The sequence below is a fragment of the Bidens hawaiensis genome, unplaced genomic scaffold (assembly GCF_021521415.1).
Source record: "Bidens hawaiensis isolate Kalapana, Puna unplaced genomic scaffold, B.hawaiensis_p1.1 tig00047723_1, whole genome shotgun sequence".
Taxonomy (NCBI): domain Eukaryota; kingdom Viridiplantae; phylum Streptophyta; class Magnoliopsida; order Asterales; family Asteraceae; genus Bidens; species Bidens hawaiensis.
In genome coordinates, this window is record NW_027506055.1 from 16557 (window position 1) to 32861 (window position 16305).

Consider the following 16305-nt stretch of genomic DNA (forward strand, 5'->3'; position numbering starts at 1 on the left):
CACATCTTCCCCTGCAGATTCCTGTCACATATAATCACCTGTAAAACAATTCACAACAAAACATAAGGTTATTATTATTCATGGTTAGAAGAAGCAATGTAGAGCACCCTCCACCTGCAAATCTTTAACCTAACTCTGCAAAATCAACTTCACTAAGCATCAACAAAAACAAATGCACAAATCGTAACAAACTAGAATGTGTAAAAATTATATCACCCGGCCTCGATGCATGCTTATCATAGAGAACCTAACTGCAAAAAACACAACTTTGTGCACAAGTGAAGTAGGTATGCATGCTTCTCAAAACCAAAGCTTAAACATGATCAGTGGCAAATAGCTAGTTGCTAATGAATATATGCTAAGCCAGATATTACAAGTGGCAGACACCTTTTGTTATTTGTGAACAAATACCAGTGCAGGAACCGAAAAATACAAAAATAAAACTGAATTTTGAAAGTGCCATTGTACGCCACACATCATGACAGACTAAGCCTGACAAACTGGGTTGGTCAAGCATGCTCGGGTGACAGGCCAAAACAGGTTTGGGTCAATACACGTTCTGGAGAAAACAAATTAGGGTAAAAACATGTTCGCTAAAAAAACTAATCAATTTTTCCTTCATTGTAGACAAATAGACAAACAACGGCATGGTGGTACTAAAAGAAAACGATAAAGCCTGACTGGAAATAAGTTAATCACCTGCCAATCTTTTTTAGATGCATAAAGTTGCAATAACCGCCTCGATTGCAGGTGTTTTCCTCATACTGTCTGCAAGTAGATTCCCGGAAATCAGTGACCGGTGAGAAGTCAACAATGATGGGTCGACCTGCAACATGCTCTCAAATTAACAGAAGCTGAAAACAATAATAACATATGAATGAATGGTATGCATGAAACAAGCAGAAACAATACCTGCATAATATCTTCCACTAAGATTCTTCAATGCTTTTGCAGCGTACTCTTCTTCCCTAAACTGAACATACACATTCCCCACCTAATAATAAAACAAAAACAAAACATTAGATAACAATTAAAACAATACAAAGCATGCAGAATCAGATACTTGATACTTAATTACTTACCATATGGTCAGCAAGATTATCACAAACATTCAAGCTCTCAATTTCCCCATACTTGTTCAGCTCCTCAAACAGATCTTCATAGAAATCCTAAAATTTAATAAAATAAAATAAAAGCTCAAAACCTCATAGCTTGAATATACCCTAATTACATCTAGGAGTGAGTATGAGACCCAAATAACCAGATCAGAAATCGAAAAAACCCAACCAAAATAAAAACTGACGATTTGGTTTGCATGTAATAAAAACCGAAAACACTAAACAAAACCGAATTTCTAAATTTTTATTTTCTATATATTATTTTCTCTAATGGCAAAACCGAAAAAAACGAAACCCAACTTTCAAAAATCCCAATATTGAAGTTTCAGTTTGGTAAAATTCCCAAATCCCAAATAACCCAAGTGAGGAGGTTCAACGTCTAATGAGAAAGTGACACATGGCTTCAAAATCCATACCCTAATTACATCTAGGGGTGTGTATGAGACCGAAATCGAAAAAACACAACCGAAAGAAAAACTGACAGTGTGGTTTGCGTGTAATAAAAACCGAAAACACTAAACAAAACCGAACTTCTAAATTTTCATTTTCAATATATTATCTTAAGCAACTCAAAATTTAGCCCAAATTTATTTTTTTTGGCCAAAATTTTTCTCTACTAACAAAACCGAAAAAATCGAAATCCAACTGTCAAAAATTCCAATATTGAAGTTTCATTTTTGGAAAAATTCCCAAAATAACCCAAATGAGGAGAGAGAGATGTTCCAAAAATGGCCCGTGAAGCCCGTATCTTCACTATTAGGCTATGCGTAGTGGCAGGGCTACAAAATGGGGCGTTTCGTGACATGTGGCGTCATTTAGCAAAGGGTAGGTTTTTGTTTTGTGGGTGTAATGGTGTTGTAGCCCCATACACATATACATATATATATCACACACAACAATAAAATTATAATATTTTCTCAAACTTCGCAGGCGACAAATATTCATCCCCCCCACCCCCATCGCCCTCCAATGTCGCCCCACTACGCATAACCTGAGATTCAGCTTCGAATGAGAAACTGACACATGACATCAAAATCTCATCGTCAAGATGAAATTGAGCTCAAATCTCATCGTCGTGTCGACTTGAAGCCTCATGTCAGTTTCTCATTTGACGTTGAATCTAATCATGAAGATGGAATTGGGACATTAACGGAACCTCTCACCTAATTTGGGTTATTTCGGGTTCAGTTTAAGCCGAAAACCGACACAAACCTAATTACCAAACCGGCTAACCATGCACACCCTAATTAGTAACTACAACTGAAACCAATTGACTGAAACAATTAAGTTAAGAGTTACATGCCTCGAAGTGATCTTGTATTTTTCTGGGATCAATAGGGTTTCCTTGCGCATCAACCCCAGGGGTGATCATATCAGGTCGCTGATACATGTTGGACAATAATAACGTGGGGCTAACGCTAGGTTTAGTGTGGAGTCTAGAACAACGATCGCCGTGTCTGCAAGCTCCGATTTTGAAGTAAAACGGGCAATTCACTCTGTCTTTCTCCGTACCGAATATTGAAGCTAAATGTTCCGCCATTGATTGATGAGGAAATCAAGCACTGGATTGATCTAGGGTTTCAGTTTTGTATGCAGAGTGAGGTGATAGATGACAAGTTATTATTATTATTATTATTTATATAAGTTTGTTATAACTGACACCTGGAGTTCTTTCTGGATGCTTCTATTTGCAGATATAAAAATGTTAGTTTGATAAATAATAGTAATAATATTGATGATGATAACAACAAAGAGGTGGTTTGCCCGAGAGGTTAAGGGGGAAGACTTAAGATCTTCCGCACATAAGTGCGCGTGTGTTCGAACCCCACAGCCACCAATATCACCAGAATATCCTTGAATGTAATTTGCATTTACATGAATCTCGTCGTTTGAGGTATATGCAACGCCATCTATGAACACGTTTACGCTTGCTACATTCTTTTTGTCGGTTTCAGTGTTTTGTTGGAATGTGGTCCATATGAAGTTTGTGGCCGAGCCTAGAGTTTGGGTGGTGTATTCGACACCGATCTCATTGGTGAACCTCACACCACCAGGGGTTGCTGCAGCCGTGTTGGTGACCGTGTAGTCCACGCCTAGTTCGAGGTCGTGAGTTGTATAATTCTTTTCATGAACCTTGAGTTGCCTTGATGCGTAAGCGATAACCTTGCCTCGTTGCATAAGAACACAACCGAGACCTTGGTTGGATGCATCGCAATACACGACAAAATCTTCATTACCCTCAGGTAGCGCAAGAACAGGAGCTTCACACAACAAACGCTTAAGCGTCAGAAAGGCTTCTGCTTGCTTCGAGCCCCAAATATACGGTTTACCTTTGTGCGTTAGAGCTGTTAAAGGCAAAGCGATCTTTGAGAAGTTCGAAATGAAGCGCCGGTAATAACCAGCTAAGCCCAGAAAGGAACGGATCTCGGTAGGAGAGGATGGCGTAATCCAGTTCTTGATTGCTTCAATTTTGGATGGGTCGACATGAATACCCATCTTATTGACAACATGGCCAAGAAACTGTACTTCATCAGACCAAAATTCACACTTGGAAAGCTTAGCATAGAGTTGCTCAGCTCTAAGCTTTTGCAACACCAACCGAAGATGTTGCTCATGCTCGGCCTTGGTCTTAGAATACACCAGAACATCATCGATAAACACAATCACGAATTTATCCAAGAAAGGCCTACACACCCGATTCATTAGATCCATGAAAACGGCGGGTGCGTTGGTTAAACCGAAGGACATGACCAAGAATTCAAAATGGCCATAACGAGTTCGAAAAGCAGTCTTCGGAACATCTTCATCGCGGATGCGCAACTGGTGATAACCAGAGCGGAGATCAATCTTCGAGAAACAAGAGGCACCTTGGAGTTGATCAAAGAGGTCGTCAATACGCGGTAAGGGATACCGGTTTTTAGTGGTGAGTTTGTTCAACTCGCGGTAATCGATACACATGCGAAACGATCCATCTTTCTTTTTAACGAACAGCACCGGAGCACCCCAGGGCGAAGAGCTAGGGCGAATGAATCCTTTAGCAGTCAACTCTTGAAGTTGGCTGGCCAATTCTTGCATCTCAGCGGGTGCAAGACGATAAGGAGATTTAGCTACGGGGGAAGCACCAGGGACAAGATCAATACGGAACTCGACTTCTCGAGCGGGAGGGATACCAGGAAGATCATCAGGAAAAACTTCAGGGAAATCACGCACAACAGGGATATCGCGAAGCTTCTTTTCTTCAGCAGGTTTAACCACATGGGCTAGAAATGCAATACACTTCTTCCGCATGAGTCTTCGGGCTTCGGCGCAAGACATAAGCTTAAGACCACTGGAGGGTTTTTCGCCGTAGATATGAAGATCACCATTTTCTCGAGGAATGCGAATCAACTTCTTGGCGCAAATAACTTCGGCGCGATTATTCGAGAGCCAGTCCATACCAATAATAACATCAAAGCTTCCAAGAGGCATGGGGATGAGGTCGATCAGGAAATCGTTTTCGTTAAGGTTAAGCGTGCAATCCTTGATCACATAATTAATTAAAACAGTTTCACCGTTAGCCAATTCAACTGAAAAATCTTCTTTTAAGTTATCGCTGCGCGGTCGCGCAAGCTTCTGCTCGAAGGCGCGAGAGATAAAACTTCGATCGGCGCCAGTATCAAAAAGTACAGAAGCATAAAATCCGTTAAGCAAAAATGTACCATTAACTACGTCATTATTCGCTTGCGCTTGGTGCGCGGTTATGCTAAAAGCTCGTCCACGCGTCACTTGGTTCGAAATCTGGTTCACCGGATTCGCTTGCGTAATCTGAACTTGTAGTCTCGGGCACGCGTTCCGGAAATGACTGGGATCACCGCAGTTAAAGCACGATCTGGGTCGTGGGTTTTGGTAGGTTGGTTGTGGGTTCTGCGGGTAGACTGGTGGTGTTGGCGCAATTGGATTGGCGAGAAGGACTCTACAGTTTTCTGCAAGGTGACCAGCGCGGCCACAACGGGTACAAAGTCGACACGGGGTTTGGGTTGGGTGGTGAAATCTACAGGTTGGGCAAAAGGGGTGGTTTCCTGTGTAAGGTTTCTTAGTTGGCGGGGCAGGGAGTGCTGGATTGGTTAAGGCATAGTTATGGGCTACAGGAGGTGTTGGGTAGGTTGACAGAGGGTTAGGCGCGTAAACTGGAGGTTGGTAAATGGGTTGCTGGACAATGGGCGGGTTGGTAAGCGCATAGGCCTTGCGCCTGCGCTTGAGGTTGTTACGGTTTGAGGGTTCTGGTTTGGTTTCTGTTGGTTCAGGGGCAGTCTTGGTGAGTTTGGTCTTCTCAGTTCCCCGCAGGAACAGGGTTCCTGCTCTGACATGGTTGTCGCTGAGCACAGCGGCCAACTCGATGGCGTCAGAGAGGGTAACTGGGTTTCTGGCCCATACAGAATCTTGAATTTCCATGGGGAGACCCCCAAGGAATTTCTCTATGGCTCGGCGGGAAGGGGTAACAAGGTGAGGGACAAGCAGGCTTAGTTCATGGAAGCGCGTCGCGTACTCGCGCGCTTCACCGCTGTATTGCTTAAGATTCCAAAATTCCTCCTCCAGGCGCTTAACTTCGTTGGGAGGGCAGAATTCTCGCGTAAGAATTTCCTTGAATTCCTCCCATGTCATGCTAGAAGCAGCCTCTGCGCCACGCGCATGAGCTACTCCATTCCACCATGTAAGCGCTCTAGATTCCAGGACACTGGAAGCATACAGGGTTCGTCTGTCTGAGGGGCATTGGGTGTGGAGGAAAGTGTTTTCTATTTTCTCAAGCCACTGGAGCATCACGGTGGCTCCTTCAAGACCTGTGAACTTTGGAGGGTTACCCGCGTTAAAGGATTTAATGTTATAACTAGAGGTGTTGGTATTGTTTTGGCTCAAAGCTTGGGCTATTGCGGCGGCCATTTCCTGGGAACGTTGCTGTCTACGCATGCGCGAGGCTTCTCTTCTCTGAAATCGGCGAGATAGCGGAGGCATTCTATAAAAGTTTTAATTTTAGTTAATATCTTGGTTTTATCGCGAAGTATAACTTTATAAAGCTTGGTTTCACGGAGTTAGATACTATCAAAAGTTAAAGTAGATTAAATGACTTTAAATGCAGACTTAATAAAGGTAACAAATTCGAATCAAGAATCGACAATCCATGTATCACCATGACTTTCCGAATTCCCAATTTAAAATATACGAGCAAACGAGTATTGGAGATTGACGATTCATGTATCACCATGACTTTTCAATCTTCAATATAAAATATACAAGAAAATGAGTATTGGAAGTTGACAATTCATGTATCACCATGACTTTTCAAGTCTCCAACCTCAGAACATAATCGTAAATGGAAATTGAAAATCAACTATTCATGTATCACCATGACTTTTCGGATTTTCAAACCCAACAAACGAATATGTAAGTAAAATCAATAAAATCGAAATTCAACAAAAATCGAAATATCGCGAAATAAAACATAAAATCATACACTGCGCAAGCGCGAGCATATTCATAAATAACGAGTAATTAACAATAAGCGTGCAAACATGAGATTTCTCTCATGTGCGAGAAGGGACTCTTAGGTATTCTAGGCCGTTACGTCTAACCACCTATCCTAAAGTCAACGAGCTCTGATACCAATCTGTAACACCCCGACCAAAGGCGGATTATACATCGGGGCGCCACATATTGTTTCATTACTCGTGACACTATTGGGTGTCAATATTTAATAAATACATTCATTCGCGCACGCGCAGGGTAAACACAAGATAACATAAATCATCATAAAATCAATATATTATAAATCATAATATTCGGACAACAATAACTTGTCTTGATACATTTTAATCTAGGTCCAAAATAAAGAAAACTTCCTATGTGTCCACAAGCTCCAAAACAGCTACTGCAAACCTGAACATGTGTTAAAATAAACGTCAAACACTTGCGTGTTGGTGAGAAATCAAGTTTAATACAATACATAGATAACAATAAATCTGCGCGCAACATGTGTATGTCTGGTTTTCAACAAGGGTGTAATCTGATCGGGACCAACTCTAAGATTCATAAGACTGCCAGTGCTCACAATTGAGCTCACAAACAAGACAAACTGTGCATGTGTAAACAAAAGAGAAAATCATAAACGATAGTTCTCCCGTGTTCATCTAATGGTACCATGAGAACTGCGGAATAGACCGACAAGACGGTTAATGATCCACACATACAAATAAACAGCCAAGTCTACGTCCTCAACACATGGGATACTGCGCGTCTAAAGTTCATAAACAGTTTAAGACTCTAAGTTTGTATGAACACATGAACATCCCAAAACATTAAAAGCAAAAAGGGATTAGGTACGAGATTACTCACTTGATAAACGATGCGGTGTAAGATAAAGCAAGAACCAACTTTAAACAAGCACAAGTTAACCTATAAATAAGATTATTGTTTTAATGAATTGATTTAAGTCTTGATTATAAGTTAGCATAATTAATAAGTAAATTATTATATATATTACCGGAAAAGCAGGACAGAACAGGGAGGAAGACGGAGGCAGAGAGGGAGGCGGCAGAGAGCAAGGAAAACAGGAGAGATTAAGTGTTTTGTGTGTGTAGTGTTATGAAAATATTATTATTATTATTTATAGGGAAACCCTAGGAGACATGAATCCAGAAAAAGGGGAAAAGATCTTTAACAGGATCAAGCAAAAGATATCAAAAAGCATAAGAACCCAAAAGCAAAAGATATGGAAAGATATGGCAGCTGCAGAGGCAAGATAAAGCTGACAGGGAACAGTAAAAAGCATGGGCGGGTCAGATAAAGGTACTGGTCAAGCATGGAAAAAGCAGATCTCCAAAGATAATGTCAGTCACTTTTTCTGCCAACCAATGGGGTTGGTGCGCATGCTGCGCCGAAAGTAACTTTTCAGACATAAAGCAGATTAGGTCAACAGCACAAAAGATAAGAACACAAAAGCAAAAGGCTAGATTAAACAGAAGAAAACTCAAAGGGTTTAGCGCGAGAAGGCTCGAGCGCGAAGGCAGACACATAAGGTCAAGAGAGCGCGAGCGCGAAGGCAGATGGAACCAACCTTAACGCGTCGCGGAAAGAACTACATTTCTAAGCGCGCCGCGGGAAGAATCACATTTCTTAGCGCGCCGCGGGAGGAATTAAAATTCCTAGCGCGCCGCGGGAAGAACTATAATTCTTCGCGCGTCGAGGGATGAACTACGATTCTTAGCGTGGTGCGAGAAGAACTACAAATCCTTAGCGCGTCGCGGGAAGAACGACCGTTCTTAGCGCGCTGCGAGAAGAATTACAACTCTTAGCGCGCTGCGAGAAGAGTTCGTCTCGCGTATCGCTGAAACATGTGGTCTTCACGCAGGATTCCTTGTAAGGGGTCTGGCGCGTGGAGCTGCGCAGACAACCTTAGGCGGGAAGGAACAAAGGACAAGCAAAGAGTTAGAAGAAAAAGAGGAAAACAAGGCGTAAGGGCGGGACGGCGACAAGAGGGAAAAGAAGGCGGAAAGAGAGAAGGAGAGGGACGGGACGGCGGAAAGAAAGAGAGAGAAAGAGGCGGGAAGGAAAATATATATTATTATTAAAAGTAAAATATAAGTATAAATATTAAATCATAAAAGAAAGAGATCGGATCGGAGAAACGGGTACCTGGGTCGGGTCGGATCGGGGCAGATGTCACATGACTTTGCAGTCCTTCCACCAACGTCGGTCTCCTCGCCTCATCAAAAGGTAGTCAATTTGCGTGTCGCGTCCGCCACTGCTAAAAGTGATTAAATGAGAATCTCGTTTCCTAAAAAAAGAATTTATAATACCTAGGTCATGTGCCACCGCAAACTCTAGAAGATCTGTTCCGGTCTCATTCCTATCACCAAAACCGAAACCCCCATGTACGGCTTGAAAACCATCGTTAGCCTTACCAATGTGTCCATTAAAATCACCTCCTATGCAAATCCTCTCCCCCCTAGGTATGCCCCCTACCACTGCGTCTAGGCAATCCCAAAATTCTCTCTTTTCCTGATCCCCTAGGCCTACATGAGGCGCGTAGGCGGAGACTACTGCCACTACTTCCTCTCCTAGTACTAATTTCAACACCATAATCCTGTCATTATGTCTTATCACCTCCACCACACTAGTGTGTATTTCCTTAGCCACTAGACACCCCACTCCATTCCTAGCTCCATCAGACCCCGAGTACCACAACTTATACCCATTACACTCAGCCCCTCTATGTCCTTTCCACTTAGTCTCCTGGAGGCATGCTATCTGAACCCTACGTCTTTTAAGCACATCTACCAATTCTAACAACTTACCATTTAATGTTCCTACATTCCAAGAAGCCAAACGCAATATACGCTCCCTATCTTTACTCTTTCCTACACCCCTCGATTCAGGACATGGTCTCAGGTAATAGTCATGGTTCCTACGCTCTATGGTTGCAACTAATCACACAAACACAAGCAATAGAACACCAAATCACTAATAATAATAATAATAATAATAATAATAGTAGTAACAAAAACTAATAATAATAATAATAGACACACGGAACACAGTAACAGATAAATTGGACTGACTACTCTAGCAGCATCAAGGCCTATTGCCAACAAAAATAAAAGATATGAAACGATCTCACCGGGATTTTAGCAAGTCACCAATGTTGAAACCGGGATGAGACACCGTGAGCTAACGAGAATAAGCTAGAAACGTGACACAATCTACAACCCTTGAGTTTCGGCGGCGGCGGCGTTGAGCGGCGGCGACGACGGAGCTCCGGCGACGTGTTACGGTGGCGGCAGAGGGTGAATCAGCTAAGATCCAAGAAGCTGCCAACAATCAGTCGTCAGATTCTGAGAAAAGAAACCAAATCCCCCCAAATGTTGGTCGCCTGAATCCGGGAAGGAGCCCAACTAAAAATCTTTCCGGGGATGTCTTTTCGGTGTGAAGCTTCGGTTGGCCGGTCGTCTGGACTTGCAACTTGTAGTTCGACGCTCTCCGGTAAACACTAGATCTCGGCTCGATTTTCCGGAGATCAAGATTTAGTGCAAAAACAGAGACAAAAAAAGAGTCGCTGTGTCGAGATGGTTTTCAGGTGTTTGACCCTTTGTACGTATCGTCGCTCGGTGATTCGCCGGAGAAACGGTAACACAACTGAGTGTATCGCCGGAGAAACGGTATTCTGGGCCTGCAAAAAAAGAGCAAACCTTCCTTGCCTTTGTACTTATCGTCGGTCGGAGAGACGGTAGTTGGTGAGCGGTTGGCCGGGCAAACCGAAAATCAAAGTTTTTGGGTGAAAATCCTTAGTATCGGTTATCTCTTTAACACAAATCGGAATAAGTGAATTCAGATGACCAGTTAACGGCGGTTACGGTGGCAGTAACAGTTTGCGTTTTGATTGAAAGAGGATGAATGAGTAAAACTAAAATAAATAAAGCATTCGGAGCATTCGGTTTTTGCATCAGTAATAAAATAAATAAAAATCATTATCGGTCAATACCATTCAATAAAGATTATTAAAATCCAATAAACCTTGCTTAAAATGTGTAAATTCTAAGGTGTTCGTAATTTTGTTATTCTTTTTATACCGTTAAAAATATAATACATGAAGTATGAGATCATTGAGTGAAGATATGTCTTGGTCCCCATCTTTTACTTCCAAGTTCTAAACAAATGAAACAAGAACATATAAATAAAGTAACATCCTAGTGCATCACAAAAGCAACTTTCACTTCAAAATTATCAAGAATTACATATAGTTTATCGAAACCATGTCACAAATTGAAATCGGTACAAAAATCACATATAACTAACCTTACAAACTAAAGCTAGATTACAACCGCTCTGTATAGTGCTTTACACTTACTAGCCTTGTCTGTCTGCGTGTGTACTCAATCGGTGAACCAAGCCAGGTTCAACAAAAGTTGACCATTGCTCGTATACAAGACCACAAAATGCCAAATGATAGGTAAATACGAACCCACATAGGTCACCAGATGTGAACCAGATCAGACCCAATTATGTAAATAGCATCTTAAGTTCCTCAATACGTGCTGTTCGAACTTCCTGGTCTGTTAAGGCCCCAGAAATCATCCTTTGTTTACGTGCTTGAACCGCTTCCATTCTTTCCTCAACCGTACCCTACATATTAAATCAAGTTTTAAGTACAAGTGAACAAGATCTAATCCTATACTAAACTTATGATGCAATGTTTCGATGTGTGTTTAAATTATAAAACATCACAATATAGTTTCATTTCCGTTGCAACAAAGAAGATTAACTTGTTTTACTGTTTACACCTCTTTTAATATATTTAGAGATACGGGTGTAAACGAGCTGAGCCACTCGATATCAGCTCGCTAAAAGCTGAATCAGGCCGAGCTTAAAGAAGCTCGAGCCTATAATGAAAAACACATTTTGTGAAAATTACCTATTTACCCCTCTCAAAAAAATAAAAAAGAAAATAAGTGTGAAAATTACACATTTTTCTGTTTAGGCACAAGGGCATACTGGCCATTTTTGTAAAAAGTCAACAGTATACGTTAAAGAATTTAGTGAAAAAGTCGTAATGTGTTGCAGCTTTTCAAATAAAGAATTTTTTTTGTAATTAGATTAGTTTAAGGGCACAACCTGTAAATTGGTACATACCTGAAGAACGAAATTACTCAGAATTTTAAAAAAATAACTACATAATAATATATTACATGCAAAAATCATAATATAAAAACAACTTACAGCACAGACATGTTATTTCAGGCTTTCACGTGAAAAGTATACCTTCACGATAAAACGTTTGATAGAAACACTTTTCGTTTGTCCAATCCTGTGGATGCGCATGACAGCTTGTTCCTCAACAGCAGGATTCCACCAAGGATCCTAAAAAATAAATTAAAAACATGACAAATTTCCATCTTTAAAAAATGTTGGTACAATAATAATACACAAGACATGCATAAGTGAGTACCATGACAAATGCATTAGATGCCGCAGTAAGATTGATTCCAACTCCTCCGGCTTTCAATGACATTAACAATACCTACAAACATTAATAATAATGTGATGTTATAGAACTTAGAAAAATTTATATAGCATTAATGTTTTTATTTGTAATAGAAACACACCATAATGTCACCTTCTTCTGAAAACTGCTTTATGACCTTCTCACGTTGCTGTTGATTTAGAGTCCCATCAAGGCGAAGAAATGAAATGCTATTCCTGAACACATGTTTTACAAGAATTAGTTAAGATCAAAAAACTTAATTATGGTAGTTAAATATTAATAAATAAAGTCTACAAATTTCATAATATTGATGGTTACCTTGAAAGGGGGACCTGTAAAAGGTCTAAAAAGGCGGTCCATTGACTAAACACAATGCTTTTGGACCCTAATGACCGAAGAGTTTCCAAATCACGCAACAATGCAGAAACTTTTGATGATTCCACCCAATTTTTTTCTATATCAACTCTAAACCGACTGTCGGTTGGTGCTGTAATCAGTTCCTGTTTGCTCACCGTCTTTCTGCCAGATGAACGTAATTGTTTACATTAACAGATGATAACGAAAACAATATGCCAATTATCTAATAAACCTCTTATCTGATTCACAATTATCACACAGCGTTTTATTTATTTATTTTATTTTTATTATTCGAGTAAAAGATTTATTCTACATCACATAATCCACTTCAATCGCAATGCAGAACATTTACCAATTTTAGGGGTGTGTTTGAAACTTAAAAAACATCCAGAACCAAAAAAACCGTACCAAAATAATTCAACTCAAACAAAAGCATTGGTTTATGTTTCAAAAACTGAACTTTCAGTTCAGTTTTCGTTTTGCGTGTAGTTAAAACTGAAGCAAATTTATGGATTTTTACTTTTGAATTGCAAGTAATTTACAGGAACTTAATAAATAGTGCAACACAAACATTTAGCCCAAATGCATAATAATCAGTTAAATAATAAGTAACAAAAGAATTTTAGGCCTGATTTTATAAATTTGGTCCAATTTTTTGGCCCAAAAAATTCACGCCTAGATGACAATATCTAAAAAAACCGAAACCAAAAATATCAATATTGAACGGTTTCCAAGGTTTTTGGTTATGTTTGACCCCAAACCGACCCATGCACACCCCTAGGCCCTATAGCCAATTCTTTTAGTATAACAAATTTAAGAGGTTTAGTCTCATGAACAAATAGATGACTTTTGAACTTTCGATCCGTTTGAAATTAGCGGACACCAAATCGACCCATTTGTGATAAAATAAAGTCCAACTGGGAAACAAATTATCACCTCCAAAATAAAGGGAAAAACAAGCTTTATCTTAAAAGATACCTACAAACAGGACAAAGGCCTGAATTAGAGTTTCTCCAGCTTGATAAAAGACATTCACGACATAAACGATGAGCACACGGTGTCAAAACTGCATCTTCAAAAGCTTCAAGACAAATAGGGCATTCTCCCTCTTCTCCCTTTTGTAACCCCTTCACAACTTCCTGTATGTAAGCTTTTGAAGGCATTTCTTTACCTTCTTCCATGGTTTCTTTACCGCCTTTAAGAAATCGTTTGGCCAATTTACCCAAATCTGAAAACTCCTGAGTATCCCCTCGACTGTCAAAACCAATGTTCATCAGAAATTACAAATTATATAATAACAAAATAATGGCAGTTAGCTATAATTGACTGTTTCATTGAATAGACAACAAAAATATATTCTGCATTGAGATTAGTCACAGTAATAGCATTGTTTTCATATTTGTTTATTTATTGGAACATACTGTTATAAGTAGTTGGGCTTATTTTTACATATTTTATGTGAAATGTAAAAATGGTAGTTAGTTGCAACACCCTTCACATGATAAACAAAGAAAACATTATGCAACTGAGATGATTCCAGGTAATAATGTTGTCTTCCACTTTTACTATTTGTTTATTCAGTGAACTAGAGTGTTATAAGTTACTGGATTTATTTTATTTCCCCATACTTGTTCAGCTCCTCAAACAGATCTTCATAGAAATCCTAAAATTTAATAAAATAAAATAAAAGCTCAAAACCTCATAGCTTGAATATACCCTAATTACATCTAGGAGTGAGTATGAGACCCAAATAACCAGATCAGAAATCGAAAAAACCCAACCAAAATAAAAACTGACGATTTGGTTTGCATGTAATAAAAACCGAAAACACTAAACAAAACCGAATTTCTAAATTTTTATTTTCTATATATTATTTTCTCTAATGGCAAAACCGAAAAAAACGAAACCCAACTTTCAAAAATCCCAATATTGAAGTTTCAGTTTGGTAAAATTCCCAAATCCCAAATAACCCAAGTGAGGAGGTTCAACGTCTAATGAGAAAGTGACACATGGCTTCAAAATCCATACCCTAATTACATCTAGGGGTGTGTATGAGACCGAAATCGAAAAAACACAACCGAAAGAAAAACTGACAGTGTGGTTTGCGTGTAATAAAAACCGAAAACACTAAACAAAACCGAACTTCTAAATTTTCATTTTCAATATATTATCTTAAGCAACTCAAAATTTAGCCCAAATTTATTTTTTTTGGCCAAAATTTTTCTCTACTAACAAAACCGAAAAAATCGAAATCCAACTGTCAAAAATTCCAATATTGAAGTTTCATTTTTGGAAAAATTCCCAAAATAACCCAAATGAGGAGAGAGAGATGTTCCAAAAATGGCCCGTGAAGCCCGTATCTTCACTATTAGGCTATGCGTAGTGGCAGGGCTACAAAATGGGGCGTTTCGTGACATGTGGCGTCATTTAGCAAAGGGTAGGTTTTTGTTTTGTGGGTGTAATGGTGTTGTAGCCCCATACACATATACATATATATATCACACACAACAATAAAATTATAATATTTTCTCAAACTTCGCAGGCGACAAATATTCATCCCCCCCACCCCCATCGCCCTCCAATGTCGCCCCACTACGCATAACCTGAGATTCAGCTTCGAATGAGAAACTGACACATGACATCAAAATCTCATCGTCAAGATGAAATTGAGCTCAAATCTCATCGTCGTGTCGACTTGAAGCCTCATGTCAGTTTCTCATTTGACGTTGAATCTAATCATGAAGATGGAATTGGGACATTAACGGAACCTCTCACCTAATTTGGGTTATTTCGGGTTCAGTTTAAGCCGAAAACCGACACAAACCTAATTACCAAACCGGCTAACCATGCACACCCTAATTAGTAACTACAACTGAAACCAATTGACTGAAACAATTAAGTTAAGAGTTACATGCCTCGAAGTGATCTTGTATTTTTCTGGGATCAATAGGGTTTCCTTGCGCATCAACCCCAGGGGTGATCATATCAGGTCGCTGATACATGTTGGACAATAATAACGTGGGGCTAACGCTAGGTTTAGTGTGGAGTCTAGAACAACGATCGCCGTGTCTGCAAGCTCCGATTTTGAAGTAAAACGGGCAATTCACTCTGTCTTTCTCCGTACCGAATATTGAAGCTAAATGTTCCGCCATTGATTGATGAGGAAATCAAGCACTGGATTGATCTAGGGTTTCAGTTTTGTATGCAGAGTGAGGTGATAGATGACAAGTTATTATTATTATTATTATTTATATAAGTTTGTTATAACTGACACCTGGAGTTCTTTCTGGATGCTTCTATTTGCAGATATAAAAATGTTAGTTTGATAAATAATAGTAATAATATTGATGATGATAACAACAAAGAGGTGGTTTGCCCGAGAGGTTAAGGGGGAAGACTTAAGATCTTCCGCACATAAGTGCGCGTGTGTTCGAACCCCACAGCCACCAATATCACCAGAATATCCTTGAATGTAATTTGCGTTTACATGAATCTCGTCGTTTGAGGTATACGCAACGCCATCTATGAACACGTTTACGCTTGCTACATTCTTTTTGTCGGTTTCAGTGTTTTGTTGGAATGTGGTCCATATGAAGTTTGTGGCCGAGCCTAGAGTTTGGGTGGTGTATTCGACACCGATCTCATTGGTGAACCTCACACCACCAGGGGTTGCTGCAGCCGTGTTGGTGACCGTGTAGTCCACAGCTGCAGCCAGTTGTAGGGCTGCTAGGATTGCAAAGAATGAGAGAAAGGAAGATATTTTGTGGTTGTGTTCAAGTTGGATATATGGTTGGGTTTATATAGAAGGTGCATAATTAG

The 16305-nt window shown here is 39.8% G+C and overlaps 2 protein-coding genes and 2 non-coding genes across 4 annotated transcripts; 2 read left to right on the plus strand and 2 right to left on the minus strand.

The window, feature by feature from the left end:
- Positions 1–662: 662 nt before the first annotated feature.
- On the minus strand, positions 663–2807 carry LOC143616523 (splicing factor U2af small subunit A). Its single transcript, XM_077089332.1, has 4 exons — positions 2422–2807; positions 1083–1169; positions 913–994; positions 663–826 (listed from the first exon to the last, which is right to left on the minus strand). The coding sequence occupies exons 1-4, from the start codon at positions 2656–2658 to the stop codon at positions 696–698; spliced, it is 537 nt and encodes a 178-aa protein (XP_076945447.1). The 5' UTR covers positions 2659–2807; the 3' UTR covers positions 663–695.
- Positions 2808–2872: 65 nt separating this feature from the next.
- On the plus strand, positions 2873–2955 carry TRNAL-UAA (transfer RNA leucine (anticodon UAA)). Its single transcript has one exon. It is a non-coding gene; the product is annotated as a tRNA-Leu (tRNA).
- Positions 2956–10858: 7903 nt separating this feature from the next.
- Positions 10859–13760, minus strand: LOC143616519 (DNA repair protein RAD5A-like). Its single transcript, XM_077089328.1, has 6 exons — positions 13465–13760; positions 12448–12648; positions 12251–12344; positions 12094–12165; positions 11907–12005; positions 10859–11270 (listed from the first exon to the last, which is right to left on the minus strand). The coding sequence occupies exons 1-6, from the start codon at positions 13758–13760 to the stop codon at positions 11148–11150; spliced, it is 885 nt and encodes a 294-aa protein (XP_076945443.1). The 3' UTR covers positions 10859–11147.
- A 2092-nt stretch (positions 13761–15852) lies between these two features.
- Positions 15853–15935, plus strand: TRNAL-UAA (transfer RNA leucine (anticodon UAA)). Its single transcript has one exon. It is a non-coding gene; the product is annotated as a tRNA-Leu (tRNA).
- Positions 15936–16305: the final 370 nt, after the last annotated feature.

Excerpts from the sequence above, each read along its gene's own strand:
- LOC143616523 (XM_077089332.1), bottom strand. The coding sequence starts at position 2,658 with ATGGCGGAACATTTAGCTTCAATATTCGGTACGGAGAAAGACAGAGTG. Across the intron at positions 995-1,082 it reads ATAATCTTGCTGACCATATG|GTGGGGAATGTGTATGTTCA; the intron begins GTAAGTAATTAA and ends TTTTATTATTAG. Across the intron at positions 827-912 it reads TAGTGGAAGATATTATGCAG|GTCGACCCATCATTGTTGAC; the intron begins GTATTGTTTCTG and ends AGCATGTTGCAG.
- LOC143616519 (XM_077089328.1), bottom strand. The coding sequence starts at position 13,760 with ATGAACATTGGTTTTGACAGTCGAGGGGATACTCAGGAGTTTTCAGAT. Across the intron at positions 12,006-12,093 it reads CATCTAATGCATTTGTCATG|GATCCTTGGTGGAATCCTGC; the intron begins GTACTCACTTAT and ends TTTATTTTTTAG. Across the intron at positions 11,271-11,906 it reads TCAAACGTTTTATCGTGAAG|GGTACGGTTGAGGAAAGAAT; the intron begins GTATACTTTTCA and ends TTTAATATGTAG.